The 18,508-nt window shown below is 38.4% G+C and overlaps 1 protein-coding gene across 7 annotated transcripts in view; it reads right to left on the minus strand.

Moving 5' to 3' along the window:
• Window positions 1-18,508, minus strand: part of LOC150078494 (one cut domain family member 2-like) — a 352,098-nt gene that overhangs the window by 101,929 nt on the left and 231,661 nt on the right. For 2 of the 7 annotated variants that reach the window (XM_090385362.1, XM_090385360.1), the window contains one exon: window positions 8,183-8,251. The exons of 3 other annotated variants lie outside the window; for them this stretch is intronic. In XM_090385362.1, coding sequence (XP_090241488.1) covers window positions 8,183-8,251 — 69 coding nt within the window. Of the gene's footprint in view, window positions 1-8,178; window positions 8,252-18,508 lie in introns of all 7 variants that reach the window. 2 more of the 7 variants (XM_090385366.1, XM_090385365.1) reach the window with 1 other exon arrangement.

Genomic DNA, 18,508 nt, shown 5'->3' on the forward strand with positions numbered 1-18,508 from the left:
TTGTGGAGTATTTGATTCATAATTTTAAATTTGCTGGCGAATTTCTCGTTTGAAATTTCTCTGGCTTTTTCGCACAATGAATACGTTCGCGAATGTGATTTGATTTTGAAAGCAACTTCCACCATAGAGAGGTACCTAAGTGAGGGTATTACAGCACTGCATGTCAGGAACACTTTTAGAATCAAAAATTCGTCTTAAATTATGAAATCGTCCTAGAAACCGAAACATCGACTTGGCAGACAAATTAAACGAAATAAGATCGAATGGAATGCTAGATGGTTTCCCTATAACCATTGGTTTTGCCCAGTCACAGTTGAACTCAGGGTAAGAAATATCATTTGTCAGATTATGGAGAATTAATGGGAAATAAGAAAGTGGTGGAATGAGAAGTGCTACCTTTTCTTCCGCAGTCCAAAACAGCATTTGGTTAGGAATGATCAGTCCTCATTGGTTAGGAATAATCCTGATACAAATGCACACTTTTATAATTTACTCCAACGATCCTTTTAGGAGCAGGATGGTTGGTAAGGTGAATGATTATAGCCACTGAGACTGAAAATTCAACTTGTGGATTGCTGTAGCCACAATTACAATTTAAAATTGGTCTAATAATGAGTGGACTCCAAGAAGTATTGCTATTCGGTAAAAAAACAATGAGTGATGCGTCGTTGGGACCATGATTGGTTTGGATTTCTAACGTTAAACTATCTACTAATGCCTAATGCGTAAAGAAGGAAGGAGCATTTTTGCAAATACTAGTCATGTGGTGAAGAAGATTTAAGAAAGAACAGCCATGAAGAAGTAATGAATAAGTTTGATCATCCTTCTGTACGCGTTCCTTTGCTAAAACATGAAACTTATCAATTCTTTCTCATTCTTGCAGACAACATGGCATGGATTTGCTTGTTAAGTAAATTAGCAATTGAATCTTTATACTCTTCTGATTCCAGCTGAAATAACTTCCGGAAAATGTGAGACGTCTCTAAATAGCTAAACAGATATTTAGATCAATTTTTTTTCCTTAAGAAAAGGAAGCGCAATACAGGAAATTAAAGAATAAAGTGGCTGAAGTTCGAACTAGTTTGACTTCCAGACGTTAAGATTTTCGAATGTCTCATCAAATATATGAAAAGCAAACGTGACTTTAATGAGTATAAAATAAAAAGCTGAGTAACGCACAGCGATGTCAGTCCAGGAATCAGAAGAGAACTGCATAATGAAGCTAAAAATGCCTTGAAAGAAATAGAAGAAAAATAAAAATTGAAGAGATGGAAGGAAATGGTCATGGGGTGGGGAAGGAACCGAAAGTAAGCGGGGAATAAGACGAAAGGCTGAAAAATGAAGGACAAATATGCAATGCAATGTATATAAAAAAGAAACGGGGAAGAAAGAGAAATATGAAAACATCAGTGAAGATTAATACAAAAATATCTTCAACATAGCGTATAAAATATTACTGAAAGAGAGAAAAATAAATGACAGAGGGATATCATTTTTTTGCGTGTGTGTCATGTGTGAACATTTTCCATACCCACGTGTTCCGTTATTCTTGGTAATGAAGAACGAAGAAATCACAGAGAGGGGGAAAATAAGGGACATATTAACGAGAAACAGAGGTAAAAGGAGCACCTAAAAATGCCGGAATCAAAGAGAGAGAGAAATTTGAAACCAGAATAAAACAATGCGAACACTAATCCATCAGAGAACAGAAAGGAGAATTCAGAAGAATCTAATCACTAGACAGAATGGCGGTTGCCTAAAGTTGCAGATGTTTAATTCATTTATTTAAGAAGGCGGTTCCAGTCAGTTTTCCTGGCAACCCCTCCATCTATTGAAATACTGTGCAGGTAATTTATAGGATAACATATCACTGGTTGGTTATCATTCCTGGCACATGGGGACGCCCAGGAATCGTCTGACAGAGCGCGGTTGATATCAAAGACAGCATCAATCATCTGCCAGCGTACTGATAACATCATACAAATACCCCCAATTTGGAGGATATGTCATTTGATTAGTTCATATGTCAATGAAACAGCCATTTCGCACTAAAGCTGATCGTGAGTCTGCTGGTCTTGATTAGAGGACGGGTCTTTCTCACGAGGAAATATTTAACTGTTTCACCTCACCACGGAAAGTCGACTTTGCTGCATCCGCTGCACAAAATCCCAGTAACCAGCACCATCATATGATGAAGATGCCACTAAATACACTAAATACCTCGACAGAATATTTTCAGCTAACAAGCTTCAAAGTCGCCTTAGCAGTCTCAACAGTGGGCGCAAGCTTCTCACAGAGGGATCATGCCCTGGCACAGTCACATTGGGTCCACTCTTTGAAAGCTTTCTCTTCTTAAGAAGACAGTTGAAGCTTTGACTGATATAGATTCGCTGCCATCGACACTGGTTGCTCCCACGGGACTGTGGGAATAGCCAATACCATCCTCATTTGGCTTCAAATCTTCGCACTTTCACAGGAAACTGTTGCTGTTGCACATGCTACTTTTGATTTTACGGCTCCAGCAACTCATGCCATAATGCACTGTATGTACACACTCAGTGATCACTGAATTATGATCACTTCATCCGCATAGTTACCAGTATGAAAAGCCGAATCGCTTCGTACTCTAGGGCAGTGGTAATTTGAATCTGGTCGTGCAAGTCAAAGTGATAAAGTATCAGTAATGGACCGTAGTAAAGATATCATGGAGTTTCAAAAGGGCATGATTGTGGGAGCTCGTGTGTCGGGTGCTTCCATATTCAAGTGTTGAGAAGCGGACCCCAGGGCTTCCCCCAGCTTCCATATCGGAAACAGCACATCTTGTCAGTTGCTCATGGCCCGCTGTGGTTAAGGTATAAAGAATGGTGCCGAACGAGTCAAATCACCTCCCGCCGACAGAATTGTAAAGAGTTACGCAAGGTGGATGTTCGTGGTGAGCGGAGGGTGCACCTCAATTTACGGGCCCAACGGCAGGTCACTGTGCGACAGTTTACGTCGCAATACGATATGGAGAATGCAAGAACAATATTTCTAATGGCGATGCCCGCACACTCAGACGTAAGGGGTACACAGTAGACGACCCAAGAGACACCCTCTCCTCACAGCTGATCATCGTCAATGCAGAATGCTGTGGTGTCAACAATACTCTGGCTGGACACCACCGTTCATCATGAGTCCAAATACCTGGTTTAACACGCCGACGGACGCCTTCGTGTGGCGCAGGAAACGCTGGTCCATGGACCCAACGTGAATGGCGGCCACTATCCAGGCAGGTGGCAGTTGTTTAATATGTTTTGCTGGCAAGAACTAGGATCCCCGGTGTGTATGGACCAACGTTTCACTGGTGGGGTCTACAGGCCAGGTTGCAATGAATACTATCTGGCCCTAGCAGTAAGATGCCACAAGATGTCTCTCTTGAGATCACAGCCAACCTCTGGTGGTGCACTACAGCCTCATTCAGGATTAATTATAAGAAAGTACCTGTCGGTTTTGGACAGTTCCAAGATATATTGTATACAGAAAGCTTTATGGAAGGGGGAGGGGGTACATGCGGACGTTCTAAGGTTTGTGTTCCTCCTCTGAAGCCAAGATAAGTGGGCCACTGTTTCTTTATAGGTAAGGAGAGGTTGCCTTTGAACTAATTCTCTACGAGTTTTATCCGTAGTGAAAGTGGAATAAGCTGTCCTTATGGCACAATGAATGAATACAATATCTGTTGGTGGTATGCCAGCCTGCTCAGTCTCTGAAACTTTGAGAGGTGCCTTGTCTGCTTAAAAGTGGAGCTCATGGAACACTATATGAGGATTTTCAGAGACGCCATCGATGCTGAATTCATATTAATGAATGTTAATGCTCTTTCTTTTAAGACTCAGCTTATTCTTTCATTCAAACTCAGGACGTTATCTGGATAGAGAGGTAAATCAGATCTCAGTACGGAATTCGATTGAGGATGTCTAGAGAAAAATCGAACTATATTGACCTCATTCCATACACTAAAATCTGTTGTGGAGTGGGATTTATTACCCACAATGCCTTATCGTCAGCCTTGTAAACAATATGAAAGCCTGGTGCGGGAGCTGTTAGATCACACATTTGATTTATGCAGACCTGGCCCCTGAATTTTAAACAGTCATAATCTCGCGGTTATGAAAATGGAGAAATTCCTTTTAAAATTCAATACAATTGAGTCTTGTGATAATACTCCTCAACAGATTCGACAACAAGTACATATTTTTCTTATGTCGAATTTTATGGTTCTGACTACTTTTACACAGCAGCATGCTGCTGCTCTTATTATTGTAGTAGAGTTTTAGGAGCATCAGAATGTATTCTGATGGCCATATTGCTCCTTGTATACGAAAAAACCATGATACCCCCCCCCCCGCCTGAGACCGATTAACTCAGCAGGTTTTGAAAAGGCCCATAAAAATTCCTCACGTCATTGATGGGACTCGAACTTAGGTCTTTTCCACCCGGTGTGAGGAGGACAGCGATCCTACTACCAACTGTCGGCACCGAGTGGACACATAACGTACACTTAACTAATGGCAGATAGATCTCCCGTTAACCGTTAGAAAATCCTCGATTCGTCGCGGCATAGACTCAATGATGTCATGCCACGATGTCGACTCAATATATTCTCACAGTTTTTGCAAATTAGATGGTCGGAGTATCCCTGCTACTCCAAAGACCCGGGTTCGAATCCCGTAGATAACGAGGAACTTTTATAGGCTTTTTTTCACTCCTTGGCTCAGTTAGTCGGTCTCAGGCGTATATAGCAAGGCTCCCTCCCTCCCGAAACCGGGGTTTGTTGTCCAGCAAAGAAGACAAATCGACCAGAGAACACAGACATAATACACATGGATAGATGAAATAACTTCCTTGGTGACCCTAATAAATAGTTTTTTTTTGTTTTGTTTTTGCTACTCCAAAGAGCGCTTTACACCTCATCCCTTACCTTATTGGAAGAACCTAGCCACAAGTGCAGCCATGAAGGGATGTGCCTGGGAAACAATTTTCGTATAACCTGTAGTATTTGCAATGTACTCCACTGGCATCAACGGAACTTAATATGCATCATGAAAACACTCCCCATGCAATTATACCGCCACCAGTAGCCTGCATTGCTGACACCAGGAAGGATGGCTATGTGGACTAATGCTGTTTTCGCCATATTCTATCCCACCCATCAACGGGTAATAGCAGGAAATGGGATTCGTCAGATCAAATCTCTTTTTTCTAGTCCTCCGTTGTCCAGTATTGGCATTCTTCAGCCCACTGTAACTGTACCTTCTTGTTTCATGCTGTCAAGAGTGGAATCCGGTTCGGTTGTCAGCTGCTAATCGCCATCCTTGATATGCTGTGTGCGTTCTGAAATGTCTCTTTGGTTACTGGGTTATTATTTGACTGACTGTAGTCTTTCTGTTACTACATGCAATCGTTTTTCGGCCTCTATTGGCCTCTTGCAGCTGTTTCCGACTACAGATTGGTTGTTGTATGGTTTTAGGAGCATCGGCTATTCTGGGGTAATCTTGCTGTTTGCTGGACAAAAAAATGGGCTTGTGATTTGAAAAATTTCAAATAAAGACCAATATTAGACTATCAGATTCAAGTGTTTTGCCACCAATTAAGCAGACTTAAATTTAAGCACGGTTTATCTGTCTTATGAAAATTCTTGTTGTTGTAATTCGTTTTTCGCAGAGTGTACCGCGCTTTGATCGGTCATAAGCGAGCTGTTACTGTTCAAAAGAAAGGACAGCTGACACACCCATTGAAGAAGCCCTCGATGTAAGTATTACTCTCTCTGAATTTCGCAAGATTTTCATCTCGATGCTCCCCCGTCTTCTTTCCCACACACACACACCTTGGTTCGTGCTTGATGTTTTCCAGATCGCACCGAGGGTAACATCAAGCACAAATATGAGAAAAAAATTAGTTGCTCGTTCACGATAGACCTCAGAACAAAGAGACTGCCTTATTCGTTGAAGCTATTATTTTCTTCTGTTTCCCTTGCAACACACCACGTTTTACTGCTTTTCGGCCGGCTTTCCCAATGTCACTAAGTTGACCAATAAATCAGATGAAAGCGTTAAAAAAAAAAGCTATTTTTCTGCGCAGCTACTCCTCGAGGTGCTTATAGGAAATCTGGTGATCAATCTGTGGGATGCTGGCGAAATAAATATATCTTACACTTCTTGAAGAAAGCGGTGGGTAATTTGAGTTCGCAGTATATGAACTACTCGCCTTTCTCAATTTTTCCAATGTAGCGTATAGTTTACATAATCAATATAAGAATCGATTTTCTCGCTTTGTTTCAAGGAAATACGCAGTTAATTAACTATTAAAACTCAGCAGATATGTGGTGCAATCTCGCTGTTGAATGACACAAAGCCAGTTTCGTTTTGGCCACAAATGTTTCCATTCTACATTTTGCTTTCGTCGTTCCTAAAACGAGTCAATATTCTGGCATAAACGAGAGCCTCCTCACTTGTATTTCCGGTTATTTTGGTGCAGTTATGCACCCTTTTTTTTTTATTCTTACAAGAGGAAGTGACTAGGAAGTCAAATTAGAATATTTTGGGTCAAGTTAAAGAAAACTCTGTACTCAGGACTGGTTCAGCTGGAACCTGATATAATCAGCTTTCACAATTGCAGTAACCAGAATGGAGAAAAGTGCATTCGAGTAGGGAATGTGGAACCGATCGTATCGATATGGAATATCCCCTTAAATTGCTTAATATCGATGTGGCGTTTTTTAAGAAATCGAACTAAAGGATGGCGGTAACCAGATTGAAACGAAGAAGATTACTACCATTATTAGATCTGTTCGATCCAGAAACCAGTTTCGATATGAATAAAACTGAACTCGTTTAAAACTTGACCTGGTTTTTCATCCTCTTTGTTTGATTGTGACATGTTATTGGCCAGTTCCTTTTTTTCTTCATGCACTGCACTCCAAAAGAACTGACACAATACAAAATTGGAGTCGAATTCCGGGACTGTGCCACAGTTTAGACATAAATCTCCCCGAGAAAATATTTAATGTAAGCGAACTGAGGTGGCAATAAGTCTATTAGCGTGATTCAGGCATTACATGGAGCTGTGACCTCTCATGTTCCAGTAGATGGTGGAAATTTTCAATACGAATGCGCAGTGCTAACAATACGGTAATCCTGAAAGACTATTTTAGAGATATACGAAAAGGGCAAAGGTCAACCGGGCGGGAGAGAACCGAAAACATTAACATAAATGATGCAAATATAATTATATGAATAAAAATAGCATTTTTTCAAATAAATTGTTTCACTTGTGTTCGTATTTATATAAAAACAATGGCGGTTAATAATATGTAAACAAAATGTCCGTTCCAATCTTTGTTTTTTTTTTTTTCAGGATTTACATCTCAGTGCTGCAGGACTCCGAACACAGGAAAAGCGGATGTTCTTCATGTGCGAGAACTATCAAGAACATATTCTGTTAACTGTTATGCTTAGCCAAGTAAATAAGATTCATTTCTAATGCTTTTTGACTAGCATTATTAATCACTAAGATTCAAACAATCTTACATGTAATATTCAGAGTACGTACACTGAGTACTTAAGTTTATTAAAAGTGCAAAGAATGGAAATATAAAGAAAAATATACATTTAAAAACAGACTGAAGGAATAAAGATGAGAAAAAGGAAAATTCATTCCAATTACATTCAATTTATGAACATTCAGAGCATGCAAAAATATTCATTTTAGAAATATATGATTGAACAAAGAGTAGATGGTGGTTAAAAAATAGCACGAGCCTTCTTCCAGAATGTCCGAGATGTCATTGACGAACAGTACTTGATACCAAAACTCATTATCTGCCCACCCCAATAAGCTAATATTAACCTGCCTGCACCGGTCCCTTCTGCTAGTATCGTGTTTAGTTTATCAATAAGGCGGAACCAAGAATTTCTGTTTTTTTCTTCCTTCCTTAAACCGAGCGATACATTAATCTTTGTAGATTAATCTTTCCTCAAAACAGTGGCGCCACCTGTTTCCCCCTTTCTTCCAGCGACCATTCTGGAACGGAGGCCAATGCGTGAAGTATTGGTTTTGTGATTAGGAAAAGAGTGAGTGAGAGAGAGAGAGAGAAAGAAAGTAAGAAAGAAGGTAAAAACTAAGAAGAACAAGAAAACTCACTGACGGAGAGCCCCTCTTCGTTGGTGAGTCCGGGCTGGCCCTGCTCTCTGGTTTACATTGCGCATCTGATACTCTGCAATGAAACAAGAGAGCAAGTCTCAATGCCCAAAATATTGTCATTTCATGCTGATTAGATAAAGACCCGTAAAACACACAAAGTCTGTATCTAAATACTTTGGCAAAGGAACAAAGAATTTTTGATATATTCTAATGCTACATAGAAAAAATATGATTCAACTGGTTTATACTTGTATGATATACTTACAAAATGCACCTTTTGCACAGTTAAAATAAAGCTACACATTACCTTATTGAACTTAGAATTAACAGCTTGATAAATGGCAACTCAACAAGAAATGACACCAGATCATGGGGCACACCGTGATCACAATCACTAAGGAATTTTAATCTTAACACTTTCATATATTTTAAGTACGCTTAATTTCTATTATTTTAGGAAGTTTTCTTTCATGTGATCTGCACTCCAATTTCGTTAAAAGTAAGCCGGCTCGATCATAGACACATACATACATGCAAATCCGTGGTGGAAAACTCTGCTAGGTGCAACTTCAGCGTGAGAAAGTCACAGCGGATCCCTGATGATGATGCGCTTAATTATTAGTCTGCTCACTCCAGTCTGGAAACTTTCTTTCTTGCTTCTTTCGAATAAAAAATATCTGGCAGCCGTTGGACAAGTGACAACCACCTATGATCGCAGTAATGGCGCGATTCTCTCTAAGAAATTAATTTTAAAATTGAATTTGTGGCCATGCTATGTCATGACGGTTCTGAAGCTCATTTTAAGTTTTAGTTCCAGATTTTCTTAACTGGAAAATCTAGAACTTAACTTTAGGTTTTCGTCCAAATGGGTTGATACCATTAAACTTGCTTAGATTTTTCAGAGGACTTTTTGGAAAAAGATTTCCTTAAGCATGAGTTGCTCAGACACTATTTGCAATACTCCATTTTGTCCAACAAGAATTCAGTTGGCATAATGCTCCCTGATTTGAACTCATGATGACTTCACACTGGTAAGTCCACCATATATTCATATTTCGAATTTCTGTTTCACTCCACTACTTGTTTCGAGGCCCCACTGTCCAGGCTTTGCCTTCAGTCGGATGGCATTTTTATCTCCGATCTTCAGCCTACAAAGAACAGTCTATCTTGATATTTATCTTCCTTTTTTCGGGATATATAACCCATGTTTTAATTCGCAGCTAAAAACCAACTAAATAATCACTTTCTTAATGACTATTGAACCTTGCCATTTGTGGGATTTTTTTTAACATAAAAATGAAAGTATAAAAGAGAATTAAGTGAATTTGTGTTATTGTTATGTATTATAATTATGGCAGTGGCTGAATATCAATTCATTCATTTCGTTACTGATTCTGTACCTTTTTTATTTAATTTCCACAGGCAAAATTATTATGATCAATGGTATATTGATCATAATAATTTCTAAAGTTCTCACTCCATGCTCTTAGTAGCTATATTAATGCATCGTAGGTTATGTGGAAGATTCGGAGTGGTCAATGACTTTTTCCAAGGTAATGGATGAAGAATCGCTGTTTCTTGCTTTAATTTTTATTTATTTATTTATAGAACAATTTCACCCCTGAGCAGCCTTTGGCTTGGACGGTGTATATACTAGAATAAGATACAGATGTGATAATTTTAACATAAATCATAAAGTTTACACAGGCTTAATCCTGAGCACTATCTGTACTTAGGATTAAGATGATGCCTCCAGTAATCAAAGAAACATTTGCATTATAATAAGTAGTGACAGTTCAAAGTTAATCGCAGTATATACAGTTTTTGTTTAAACACATTAGCACGTGGTAATTGTGTATCAGGTGGTGGACTTTCCTTCCATATAAGATTTTGTGATATAAGCTCGTATATATTCACACAGGTTAGAACCGAAGATGGAAATGTCTATGATAGAATCTGCATGCTTTACTTCTGCACATTCTGTCAACACCAAGATGCAAAAAATTGCATACAGCCATCGAATGACTCAGTCAGGGTGCGAAAGAGCCCATTCCTCCCACCGCCTCAAAGGACTTGAATCTAGAACTCTCCATACGGTAAAAAGAACAGCGATCATGGCCACGGTTCTAGTCGCAAGGATAACAGCAGCTAGAAGCTAAAGTGCCCAGGGCCTTAAACACATAAATAATGGTAATTTCAATGTAATGTCTATTACACCAGGAGAAAATAAAGGTGTCGCCAAAGCCACTTCAAAATCGACTAAAAACAACTTCTCAGGATGTTCGCCATCCTGCCACAAATAGATCATATCAAGGAGCTCTCAGAAGCTAGAGGGACGACAGCTGCAAGACGAAAGTATAGGCTTCAGGAAATAAAGCTTTATGTGAGACGGCCAGTAGCTCATGTCATTCCCACAGGAGAATCTTTCTAACTTGGTACATCCAACGTTCTCTTTACAAATGACGCGAGATTCATGCAGAGATCTCTTTTGTACAGAACGCTCACAATCCTCTAAATAATCCTGAAAAGTTGCACTTTATCTCAGTCATCTGATGAACTTGGAGAAACGTCACGACGAACGGCATCATCGAGCTTCAGATATTGCACGGAGGGACGTTGACTGCTTAAAGATATATATGCAACGTCCTTGTGTTGACGCGCCCCCTCCAAAAAGGTTGGCTACACAAATCTTTCCAACATGTGAAGTTTTTCTTCAGAACAGTATGGCAGTGTTAGGCACGTTATTTGATTATATAAAAAAAGAGCCTGAAATGTAACGGAATTTGTCTACAACAGTTCGATTAACTAAGTGATATACAAATACACCAGATAAAAATTAATCCCCTGTGGTATTTAGGCATATAATAGATTGCACACGTGTGTATTCTACGTTTGTTTACTTATAGCACTGAAATTAGAACACAAGATTAACCTGTTTTCTCTATTTAGAGTAACCGAAGAAGCAAGAGTTTCCTCCACGAAAGATAGGACGAAGGAATGATGGCATTTGGCTGGCGTCAAAGGTATCCTGTTAGAGAAGTAGCTGAATTGCCAATGTTTCAAAAATAAGAGTTTTTAAGGAATGCTGCGAGTCGAAATCAAAATTGTGGCCGGAGGTCCGTGCTAAGTGATCACGATCGTCGACAAATATCGCGTCTAGTAAACGAAACGATTTCAAACAAGAAAAAACTGCAAACAGTTAACCAAGGACCTCATTAGCCGATGTCTGGGAGAACACTGAAGAGAATTGCATAACATGGATATCTGAAGTAACAGCTGCGCATAAAAAAGCCAGGCTAAGATGGGCTAAAGAACATAAACACTGGACTGTTGTGATGTGGTCTGAATAATCCAAAATTTGCCTCTACTTTAATGATTCCAGGCAAAAAGTTCAAAGGGAATGAGACAATTCATCGAGACTGTGTGCAAGGTATCGTATAAGGTAGTAGTGTGGTGGGGATGCTTTGGGAATGTTTAAACTATTATGAACTGGGCTGGTTTATAACCTTATATGAAATTCTAAGCAGAGTGAATCAAGTAGGCTAAATATTCTCGATGACCAGGTTGTGCCTTCTACTGAGCATCTCAGAGATACTCATGATATTGATACTCTTGTACGCCAGAATGACAACCGTCTGGCTCCCAGGGCGTCTGCTGCTTTAAACTGGAACTCGAAGTAATTGCGGGGCATTTGAATAGGCCAGACAGGTCGCCAAATTTAAGTGCTGTACAGAATTTATGAAGCTATCTCGAAAGGAAAGTGAAAACACAACAGCAGCATCCACAAAATTAGAATGAATTTTACACAATTATATTTCATATTTTTGCTTCTAAGTATGAAGAGATAAAGATAGAAAGATCAGATACTGAAAAATCCAAGAACTCGATTCTTCATAGAATAAAGTTCTTTTTTTTTTAAAACTCAGTAAGCTCAATAAAGCAACTAATAAGTAATTTGGCTTTGATAAGCTCAAATATTCTCCGAGAGGAAGTCAAGAACATGCACACGTTGAAATGCTAAACTGGTATTCTATCTCGAACTCTAAAAAAACGCTGGCAGAATTTTATGCTGAGATCTTAATCGCAGTATCAACTCCACAATTTCATCAAAGTGTGATCGATGTAAGGCAACCAAATCATCTGCTTTTTTGTTGTGCCGCTTAATAACCGTAGGTTTATCTCTAGTAAGAAAGATGTTAGACGATCAATGTCCAGTACACTGCAGGCGACTACCTGCATTTCATTTTAGCATTAATCCCTTTCTGTTTTTAGCATAGCTTTTCGTCAGCCAGAATTGTGGCTTAAACTTCGTGCTAAAATAGCAGTCTAGGTACGTATTTAGCCATCTGGCTACTATTGCTGTTGTCATTCTTAGTGTTCTCCATTATAGCGATGCGATGGAATGATGTGCTCTATAAAAGGAATCGCATTTACTCTAATGCTTGAAGTTCCAAGATGGAGAAAAGAAAACCATATGATCGAGTTCAATGGAAAGGGAAAGATAAATCTTTAGTGATATGCAGCAAAATGTTGCAGCTATTTGGTGCTTATCACTATTTTCACACATCGTCGAAACTATCTGAGGTTATCATCGGAAAGGTAGATAAGTCCTTGGAAAACGCACATTCACAAGGGTAAACTTTGACAGACACGAAGTGCTTTCAGCAAAAACTGACCTGGGAATATAATTGCAGTTTGGTATGCACCATCCACAAAACTCTGATCAGAGCGATAAACAAAACAAAAAAGAACAGAGCTGTACAAACATCATCTATAGTCGACTGTTGAGCAGAAAAGATGCTGTGGGCAAACGAATCCTGTTTCACACTTTTGTAAAAGCTGGCTGGCAGGTGGAGCCAAACCTCATGAGGTTATACACCGTGCGTGTCACCCGATAGCGCCATCTGTTAGCAAAGTTCTCATAGCATGAAGCGGGAAAACTGATTTTGCATAACTATCGAGTTTATAAATTAGTAAAACAAGAAAGTAAACATCTTCTATGGACTCCAATTTCAAAGAAGTCTGAACTATATGAAAATTGATGGTCTCAAATGTGGTACCCGGAGGTAGAATAATTTCCTTTTGACCATATAAGAACTTGCAACTGTACTATAGTAAGAATGGTTTAATATCCAATCTGGCACTTTTCAGTTCCATCCTAATCCTAATCCTTCAGATCTTTTCTAATCACTTTCTTTAAAGCTGAGATGGTCTAGTCTTATACTCCAGCAAGATTTTGAATATTTTGTCCCATACTCATCTATGGCATTTAGCATTCTTAAAACTCTCGATATGGTAGAAAATGATGGATCAGATTAAAGACTTTTCCTTCTTTCTAAATCACTCCACTCATCGCACAGATATTTATTATCTGCAAATGCCATTTGTTTATATATTTCAAGGCGCTATGCGTAATTCTTACATTTTCTTGTAAATCTATTAGAAGGGGTGGGATAGCCCATTAACATCTTTTCAAACACTCATCAGTAGATTTTCCCCCCTTTTCTTGTTCTCTGAAACTTTGCTTAATATCCATTCCATAAAAATTATAACTTCCAGAAATCCAATGTCATGGTAATAAATTCTATGTTTTCCCGTGATCACTTCGATTTCATCGTTCGTGTTTGGATTGATGTGAAAATTTTAAAATCGTGTAGAAAACAATTTGGTACCAATGAGTATGAATATGGACTGAAGGAATTTACAAAATCAAATAGCACCCGATATGATTTTAGGAAGTTCTGGAGTAACTCCAAAAAGAGAAACCCTGAGGGAAAATAAAGATTAAGTGAATTTTCGTGTAAAACGTTATTCACACGGTGTTTGTGAATGTCCCCAACAGATTACGGCTTGTAAGGGGCCTTACGCTGGATAGACTCGGTACAACTAATTGTACGTTGATTACAATACTCCAGAGGAAAACTCCAAGCATATGTTTCCCGTGAGAGCCTAATGTCTGACGAATGACTGAATGTCTTAAACACTGTCGTTTAATAATTTGAATCGGAAAGGAAACAAAGACAATGTCCTAAACATCATGGGTGAATTTCATATAAGTATTTCAATTGACCAGAATTTTTAATAAAAATAAATGAATGTTCATTGTGTAGTACAGTATAAAGAACAAGTATCTCAGGTTTATAAAGCAACGAGACTAATACGGTTTACACTTTATTACTACGAGGACTTTTCAGTTAAAAATACGCTTAAAGGCTTATTGATTTACTTTAAATTAAAAGAAAAAGTTGTCTTGGGAATATAGATATACCTTCCATACCCTGATGTGAAATCGAAATAGATGATATAACTCCCATACCCTGAATGACATTGTGACGGATCTAGACTGTATGCAAGGTGTTTGAAAGGTTTCCGGCTCATCTTTTAAAGCAAAGCGTGAATCAGCCTGCGTTATCATGAAGCAGGGTGTTCCAGTGTCTTGCGGGACAACTGAGAGAAAGAACATTCTAGACGTTGAGGCACAGCCAGTTTCAAGGTCCATCAAGTCCATCTAGCTTAAAAGATCATGGTGGTTAAAGAAAATATTTACCATGGCTTTTGCTGCGGAAATCTGTGGTGGGCACTTTTTTCCTCTTGGAGGCCGAGAAGACTTCTTTGACCATTCTACGAAAGCGCTTTTGAGCAGCTACGTTTTGACATGATTTTTTTTTATGGTTCTGACCCTCAGCATTTAAAAATTAAATCACTGCGCGCTAATCTGTTTGAAATTTTCTACGAAAAATTTGCAAAAAAACAGGCGTAACAAAGAACAAATAAACCCGTCAGTTTCCCCCAAACCCACACACTGCTGACGACTGTTATTCTTGGAATGCCTTAAAAGAACACCCTTCTTATTAAATTTTCGAATTATTTTCTAACTAAATTACATTTTGCTCTTATGAAGTAATGCAATGCTTAGGCTATGTTATGAACCTAGCCTAATCGATAATGTTCATACACTTCATGACACCAGTAAGCCGAGTTCAGAAACAAATGAGATCATAGCTGGTAACAGTGAAGTTCATGAATGTGATGATTATATAGACAAAATATCGCGTTATCAGGTTTTCAATTGTCTAAAGTTCATGACTAGCAGTTAGCCGGAATACATCAACTGGATTATTTGAGCAAATATTTCGACTCAAAGATGGGGCACAGTTCTTCAGGTCAAGCAGCAGCTGGAAAATCCTATCAGACTGCTTTAGCTAATTTCTTTTCAAGTTCCAGCGAGGATATGGATCTGAACACGCTCGGGAAATGCCATTGGATCATCCATCCAAGGGGGCAAGAGATGCTAACATAGCCGTAGAAATTTTCGCTCTTGTTATGCGATGTCTATTTATTTTCTGCGGTAGTTTCTGAATCATTCCATATCACTGGCGATGCTTGTATGTGCCAATGATTCTTCTCTTTTCTTTCAATCTTTTCTTTAAAGTAGGGGCAGAAGAGGCCCATATTTCCTAGCATGTAGGCAAGTAGTAGTTTAATGCTCGCAAACTGCAAGATCTTACACTTGGGATCAGCAACTCCATAATAAATTATACATCTGGTGGGGTCGAATTAAAAACAGCAGAGGAAGAAAAGAATCTGGGAGTTACGATAAAGGCAGATATGGAGTTTTCCGAGAAGTGTAAAGAGGTGGCCAGGAGAGCCCATGGCAACCTTTTTTTGTATGCAGTTTCGTCAGTATAAAGAAAGTGAATCTATTAAGGACACAATTTACTGAAGGCAAATAAGTGGTACTCCAATGGATCAAGCATTTCTCAAAGATTTGCGACTCCTGTTAACTTGCACATTTTCTTGTACTTTTCTTTCTGATCCTTGACAGTTGGGTTTTCTGATCTTTTGGAAAGGTCTGGGTTCAAATCCATTGAAAACTGGATTTGAACTGGAGGAATTCTTAAAGACTTATTAAAGGAGAGGTGTAATTAGCTAATCTCTAGAGTCTAATTACGCCTTTCTCCGCCTATTACTGAATATATATATATATATATATATATATTCCCCTCCCGTGAGTCATTCCGTGTTTTTCAGCCTGAAAAATAGGCAAATTCACTCACGAACACACACACACACACACACACACACACACACACACACACACACACACACACACACACACACACTTAGATAGAATACATGAAAAACCGTTTGGTATCGAATTCTCCTTTCCACATTAATCTCTTGTAGTTTTGCATATTGTCTGTTTATGTTTCTGTTATTTTTATTTTGTTTCTTTTAGTTTTATTATTTGTGACATTCTATATTTAACTTTTCTTTACCCCTCCTTGTAACCCTCCGAAATTTTCTTCGTAATGGCAAGTATACTTTGAATTATGCATTATTTCTTTCCACAATGAATGCACAAGCATTAATCAATAATAATATTTCTTTGTCTTTGAGAGCACGCATCTGCTAGAATTCTATACCAAAAAAAAAAAACATTGATTAGACTTAGTGGAAGCTAAGGTAATATTGTTCAAGAAAAATAAAGTGAAATTATCGTCTAAACTTATAAAGGTCAAATTAGGAAATACAAAGGTTAAAAAAAAAGTACTTTTCCTGCTCGACAACTCTTTGCTGTTTCCAACGAAAAGAGGTGCTGGACAGAGAAAACAAAGACCAAACTCAGACCCGAGAAAAAAGATTAAAGAGTTGGGATTATGTTTCAATCTTGTTACGATGAGTATTCCTTGAACATAATTTGTGAAGACTGCTGATGATTCATGAAAGGAATTGTCTGTCGAGGACAATCGCGCATTGAAGAACTGAGTTCAGAAAGACAGACAACGCCCACTCGGTATTTTTAAAAATTCTTCGGTGGATCCTTGTGTTAATTCTGTAAATAACATGCACCAAGTAAAACAGACCAAATTCAGTGAGGGGGGGGAGGGTTGAGTGGTATTTTTACTTACTTGGTTGTGGTTCCATCAACTGTTACACCACAACGTGTTGACCGCACTTGCAGATTACACCGAGTGAAAACTGAACTGATTCCATCAATTGTGATTGGAACCCAGGTTTACATCTCAACAGATTATTGTCTTACCCCCGTTGTTATCCGCCATCCTTTCGGCTAATTCTATTGTTAGCTGACGTGTGCTGATCTTGTATGTTTGAAGCTCGATATCATGGAAACAATTTTGTACCATGAAAAAATAAAATTATCCATTTTAAAAATTTTTTAATACATAAGTAAAGCGATAAAACACGCATTACAAAAAGGATATTTATTTGTCCAGAGATTATGTTTATGTAATGAAAACCTCGAACAAACACGAAAGGTTTTAGAGTCTATAGTACTTAGTAATCGAGTATGGACTGAAGGCTGAAAAAAAAGATGATTCTTTGACATTAGACTTGAATTTCTGTAGATTGCAATTTTCGGAAAATACATGCGTAGAATATTTCCACAAAACAGAAGTAGAAGGAATAAACGAAGAGGAAAAGTTCATTCTGCGAGTTTGGAGTTCGACAGTGAATGGATGCTGGCTGGTTGTAGCAGTTCGGATTGGTTTGGAAGAGAGAGAGGGGAGGGAATCATGTCAATTCAGAAGAACGGTGCCCATGGGAGTATATGTAAGAAAGGCATGCAACAGAAGCATAGCATTCATGAGACAGGGATCATTAATTAACCTAATTGCCCTCTTTTGAATGGAAGTAGAAGTCTGAGAGAGGTATTGGGAGCACCATCCCAGACTTGTGAACAGAGAAAATCATCAAAGCGAATAAGAAAACCCAGTCTTTTAGATGCAAAGGAAGGCCATATTTGTGATGTGCTTATACCAAGAGAGAGAGAGATTAGAAGTCTGGGTAATCCTTAATAAAGATATATGATCTTGTCTAGAAATTTTAGTGCCATCGACGATGAGCACAGGCAGTAGACTCTGTTTTGCGAGAAATAATAGAAGACTAAGTTTTAGAAGGATTGAAGAATTACTTGGAGATCGGCAATTAAGCAATTGGTGGTAGATATTCGAGAAGTTGATGCTGCTTTTGTCCATTTTCAGAAATACATTTGCAATATAGAAAATATAACTTATTAATTTACAGGTATTAATGCACCATTTTTAAAAAAAAAATACCTTTATTTTTCGCGCATTAATGAAAATTCAGTTTCAGCGCAATGTAGTATGTTTTGTTTTCCTCCGGAGTAAACGCTTTTGGAAATGTTTCCAGAGCGAAAGACCTGAAAAAACTACATGAACAAAAGCGTAAAAGGCTACTGTTTTTTTGTAACATTTTTCCGAAGGTACTGTTTCTTTTATTTCCAAAGCAAACGGACGTTTTTAACTTCCTCAGCCGCATTTTCGATAGATTCAATTGTCAGTAC

Source organism: Mastigoproctus giganteus, chromosome 11 (genome assembly GCF_048544385.1).
Source record: "Mastigoproctus giganteus isolate SK-2022 chromosome 11, ASM4854438v1, whole genome shotgun sequence".
NCBI classification, from domain to species: Eukaryota; Metazoa; Arthropoda; class Arachnida; order Uropygi; family Thelyphonidae; genus Mastigoproctus; species Mastigoproctus giganteus.